Below are 5774 nucleotides of genomic sequence, written 5' to 3' on the forward strand. Positions count from 1 at the left end.
GGGCTCTCCTCAGCAGCACCTTCTGGCAGGACAAGAGGCAAAGGGCACAAGCTGCAAAACACAAAATTAAAGCTGAACACAAGACAAAACTTTTTGACTGCAACTGTGGTTGCCCACAGAAGTTGTGGCATCTCCACCCTTGGAGTCCATTCAAAGCCTCAGGGGACACGTCCTGGGCAATCTGCTCTGGCTGCCCCTGCTTGAGCAGGAGGGCATGGACTCGATGACGTCAAAGGTCCTGAAAACCTCAATGATTCTGTGAAACCCACAGGCACAGATCTCAGCCTCAAGCTGACAGGCAGCTTTCATCAGCCGACTCCAACAAACAGGCTGGGATGCAGCTGGAAAACTGCTCCCGGTTCTTCCCTTCTCATCCCTGGCTCGGGCGTGCAAGCCCAGGTGCCGAGTTCTCATCCCGCCGTGATTCCACAGATAACGTTAACGCAAAGGAGAGAAGCGGGAAGATCGCTAGTTAATGGCATGGGAACCTGGAAGCATGTGACAACCTTTCTCCACATTCGGGCAATGCTGCTTAGACTCTGTCACCGATGGAAGAGAAGGAAGGAGACAAATGGGGCAAAGGATTACACAGGAGTGAAGTACGAGGAAGGTACAAGGGACATGAACAATATTGCTGTGTGCCCTGGAAGGCTATTTTGTAGTCAACTGACCTGCCCATTCCCGGCTCTGGGCATGAGCTCTCTGCTCCCACTTCCACTCGTCTCCTCTTCACCACGCCGCTGCTTCCTGACGCTTCATTTCGTCTCTTGACCTTCAAAACACTGCAGACTTGGTACTGACAAAATTTGGGTTTGACTTCTCTATTTTAGAACAAAATTCAGAGCTAATATACCTTCACATTGCACAACGCTGTTCACGTCTATGTAGTGAAAACTAAAAAGAATTACTCTGGAGTAAAAGATTAGCTGCCTTATTCAAAGAGAAGAGAGCACTGAGAGGCCGTCCAGAGAATTCTACTCGACAGGTTTAAACAAGAGACGCCACTTTCCAGGACACCCTCTGTGCTGCGTCTGTGGAGGAGGGCCCAGGAACACAATTAGCGTTGTCTGGTGTGAGTGCAATGCTAGCCGGGAGAGTGGGATTTTCTTTGGGGGAATTTGGACGGGACATCTTCACTAATTCACTCCGTCTTCAGACACTTGCCCGTGTTGGAAACAAACCGAGCCTGAGCTCTCCTTAAACAAAATCTTTCCAAGGAAGCTGAACTTTGCTGTTTGTGACAGATACAGCACCTAGGAAACGACTTAATTATTCTGCGATATTGGCCTCATCCAGACCCTCGCAGTGACAAAACCACTGGCCAGCTCAGCTCAGACTTGTAGAAAACACATTTCACCGAGGCCAGTGGGGCGCTCGGGTCCCAAGGCAGGACTTCATCCAAAGTCTGGTGGGATGGACAGGAAGATTTCTCCCCACTTGGGTGGCTCTAGGGGAGAACTCAGTGCCACCTTGTGTTGCCTGGCTGATGCCTAGAGACAGAACAACTACAGCATTGCCTCTAAATATATTGTGCTTCTCCAGACTACTTAGAATACAACTTTAAAAAAACAAAACAAAACAAACACACACACAGACACAACTTACAAGCTCACCACTGCCCTTGTTTACTTCTTTACCTGTAACAGAGGTAACATACAATTCAGTGAGTATGTGGTGACTGGACTTCCTTTAACCAACTGAAAAGTACATTTTGCATTGCACCTCGCCTTCCAAGGACAAGACAAACACTTGGAAACCATATGATACGCTGAGATTGAACAACTGCAGCTACAGCTCTTTCAGAACCGGGATTCCTGGCTATGAATACATGTTGATGGGATGGGGACAACTGCTCTTCCTGAAAAAGCCAAGGGAGTCTCCAGAAGAGCAGGAGGAACCAAAGAACTGTTGGCATCGCTCTGTGCCTTTGGGCACAGGCAGAAGATGCAAGGGCATCTGGAGCACGGCCTCCAGAGAATATTGGCCAGCTCCTCCCTGGTGTGTGGGATCTGCTTTCCTGAAGAAAAATCCCTGCCAACAGAAACTTGAAACATCGGTGCCTGGAAGGAACAGCACGTCATGCTGTGCATCGTCTGAGAAGAGAAACGTCGTACAGCTGCCTGGGGAGGGCAACGAAATACAGGAGCGAGGTGTACAGGGAGGTGAGTGAATTCTCCTCCACGTCCAGAAGTTTTTACCTCTGAACACGGCATCTGTGGTAGGGAGGCTACACGCACGCAAACGGACGCGACTAAGAAAGGGCTCCTTGTTGGTTGTATAAAGGGGACCAGAATATCCACTAAGCAGTCCTAAGAGAAACCAGCAGCTTTTCCCAGGGACCAATAATCAGAACAGAAGAAGAAATACTCCATTTGCACAGCAGAGGAGGTTAAATGCAGAGTCCCACAGAGGTCTCAGTTGGGGCCTGAGGCTGTTCATGGAATTCACAGAAAACCTGGAAAACAAGACGCTACGGAGGTGACCACATTTACTAATTACACAAAAGACGGCATTGCTGTCATCCTTTAGAAAAACAAACGCATTCTTTCTTCAGGGAAACAGAAACAAGGAGTGTGAAGGTCAATGTCAACAAAGGCAGTCAAGCCCAAGGAAGAAAAACGCGCGTTCCATATACACGTGCTGGCTCCAGCCTAGCTGCTGACACTGAAGAACGAAGATTGGGAGCCACTGGGCATCGCTTCATAAAAACACCAGCCGAGGGGCGGGCAGTGGCTGAAAAGGCCAAGAGCAATCCAGGAAATTTTAGAAAAGCAACACAGGACAAAAGGGAACAGACTGTTCTGCTCTCCTTCAAATCCATGGGATGGCCATGCTGCAGGCTGGTTTGCTCCCTCTGGTTCCAAGACACAACAGAAGAAGGGAAAGGGAAAAGCGAGACGGAGATCATGGATGTTTCCAGACTTACCACAGGATACGCTTTGCTGAAACGAGTTGAGTTCCAGATACATCGTGCAGATGTAGGGATAAGGCACAAGATGGGCACCCTCATGCCTGAATCTCATCTTCGATACTCTCTCCCATTTACTCAAATCTGAGGATGACGGTAAGGCTTAAGAACACAGCACTAACATTGCAAAGGAGCAGGAGTCCTGACAGCGTCTTCCTCTAAAGCTGCAAAAGCCGCACCACGCTGCACACGTGTGTAAGGGAGCAAGTACAACCTGGCGGTATGAACTCTGGGAAAAACACCTCTAACACGTTACAGGAAACGCTCATCCAGGTGATCCTCTCCCACCAGTCACCGCTATTCATGGTGTGCTGCTTCCTTAACTCTGTGTGGCTGCAGCCCTGACATTCTCCCACAAGAAACAACGCACCGGGCCCTCCCAACCCTATGACTAAAACCTCATCAGCTTTCCTACCTAAAAAGAAATTCTTTTACAAAGGAGTTTAAAAATGGAAAAGGAGGAGGATTCACAGGAGTACCATCGTGACATTAAGTTCACAGTTCAAAACGGGAGGCAAAAAGATAATTGACGCCTCTTCAACAAGAGCCTCAGGAGAGCAGCTTCTTTTTAACCCCTTGCACTACAGCAACTACGATACTCAATCCTGATGTACCTTCAAAGAAAACTACCACGGTTTTCTCTACCAGCGGGCCAACGCTGCTGAGCCTGAAAGGAGCGTTTCACGTTTCATTGACCTTTGGGAACGATGCACCAGCTTTGCTTGCAATCGCATTACCTTGGCTGCCTGCAACTTTGTATATACACATTCATTTTCTCTGGCCACAACAGGCTTGGAACACAGCGGTGCTCGGCGGAAAACACTGCAAAACACTTTTCACATCCGTTCTGTCTCTGGTGAAGGCAACAGCTGAGGAGGATCTTCAGCTAACGTAAAACCGCAAAGCCCAAAGGAGCCGCACTCCAGCTAACGACCTGCAGGCCACCAGGCACGAATGTCAAAGGAAGCAATGCCCAACAGATACAAGCCACGGAACCTTTTCTTTTACAAATAGGGAAGAAAGGATACACGGGAAGATAGTGAAGTGGTCTGTAGAAAACGGATGCAAATCATCGAGATTCCCAAGGATTACTCGAATCGCTTCCTGGAGAGGCCAAAAAGAGAAGCCACGGAAGAATGTTAACACCACAGCCACAACTCCACTGTGAAGTACAGCTTCAAAGCATGGGGAAAATGTAAAATTACTTTGCAGTTTGCATGAGTCATGGCAGACCAGGATCCAAAGATTTTGCTTCCCCTCCTCCCCTTCTTCGCCCCGCGGCACTACCAGACTCAGAGACACTGAAGTGAATGAGCATCTTAATCTTCGATCAGCACAGAAGCATTGCTACAGAGAATGGAAGTGTGCTTTTACATTTAAGAAGCTTTACACTAAAGGAGCCTCCTTTTTGCCTGCAAAACACCTGCAGTATTGACCTCTCTCAAAAATAAACACACTCCTCTCTCTCTGATGCTGACCCAAGTCAGTTACAAGAGGAACTGCAAGGCAGCCCCAACAAACCCCCGCTTTGCACATGGGAAACTTTTTCTAGCAATACCTTTCAATATTCTCAGAAGTGGAACAGACAAAAGAAATTAAACAATAATTTCCCACAGCCGTTCAAATCAGCACCTTCTCTTCAATAATATTTATAATGCCATTACTGCGCTCTGAAGATATTTTACAATTAAGTAAGAGGCGCATTTTTAAGCAGGCAGTGTGTTTGCCTCATTGCCTCGGGAACGGCCAGGGCTTTCTTCTGTCTCAGGAAGAAGACGACAACAGAACTCATCGGTTGCCACCAAGCTTGGTCTCAAAGCAACAGAATCAATAAAAGAACATCCACGGCTCCCACCAGCTCACAGCTATGAGGAAAGCACATGCAATTGAGCATTGGGCTCGCCTCTGTCAGGCTAGCTCGCCAGGACTGCCACGGCTCCTGGAAAAACAGGAGGGCTCGACAGCCAGCCAAGGCTGAGGAGTTAAAGGCACCGGTCAAGGCTGGGGCTGAGAGCGAAACCATGGGAAAGGGCTCCTGCAGAATGAATCTGAACAGGAACTGGAAAGGAACGGGGTGCAACCAGCTCGACAAATAGGAGGTTTCGCTTCTCCAATTTTAACAGCCCGTAGCTGCTGTGAAACATTTCAGATAAAAGCATTACTCTCCTACACTAATGCTGCCTGTTGATGACAGTTCTCATTTACATCGGCTTTTTCGCCCTCGGACACTCCAGAGAAGTTCCCCACTGCTCTCACCTGAAACACTGTGTTTGACAAAGTATCCTCAGTCCCACAGCAAACACAAGATTTGCTCAGCTTAACATTCACCTAAGGTCCCGTGGACCTGCTTCATCTCCTACCTCTAACTCCTTGGCAGCACTTTCGGTGGTGTCGCGATCAGGAGCGCTGTGGAACAAACAGAGCGTCAGTCCCAGCCCAGTCACAAAGCAAGGGAGCTGCATTCGTTGGAAGGGTTTAAACAGCAACAAAACATCGCTCCCCGTGCACAGAGGAAACACTTGGCAGGCAGATGAATTCCTAATTCATTGTTCCTACAAAGCATCCGTTACTCCACAAGGACTGTTTCTTGTGAATTTTCTGCCCGTTTGCAGTTTCTGTGTCTGAGGATCAGATCCCTTCAGCTGATCCGCAGTAACCTTTAGGACCGGGTTTTCGACAGGGTGCCCTCAAACCAGCACCTCTGTCTTCCAGCCTACCGCCGCGCCACTCTATGCAAGGGACTAACAGAAGGAACTGGCAGGACACGGCTCTTCATCCCCTCCACAGTGCCAACCTGCAGAGGAAC

At 48.6% G+C, this 5774-nt stretch overlaps 1 protein-coding gene across 1 annotated transcript in view; it reads right to left on the reverse strand.

Annotated features, from left to right (window-relative positions):
* The window catches only part of MAJIN (membrane anchored junction protein), a 15386-nt gene that overhangs the window by 6810 nt on the left and 2802 nt on the right, over window positions 1-5774 (reverse strand). Inside the window, exons 2-6 of the mRNA XM_035898388.1 lie at window positions 5329-5374; window positions 3997-4072; window positions 2927-3052; window positions 1606-1637; window positions 672-772 (exon numbers count right to left, since the gene is read on the reverse strand). Of these exons, the coding sequence (XP_035754281.1) occupies window positions 672-772; window positions 1606-1637; window positions 2927-3052; window positions 3997-4072; window positions 5329-5374 (381 nt within the window). The remainder of the gene's footprint in view (window positions 1-671; window positions 773-1605; window positions 1638-2926; window positions 3053-3996; window positions 4073-5328; window positions 5375-5774) is intronic.

Source organism: Egretta garzetta, unplaced genomic scaffold (genome assembly GCF_000687185.1).
Source record: "Egretta garzetta isolate BGI_Z169 unplaced genomic scaffold, ASM68718v1 scaffold7, whole genome shotgun sequence".
Classification (NCBI taxonomy): domain Eukaryota; kingdom Metazoa; phylum Chordata; class Aves; order Pelecaniformes; family Ardeidae; genus Egretta; species Egretta garzetta.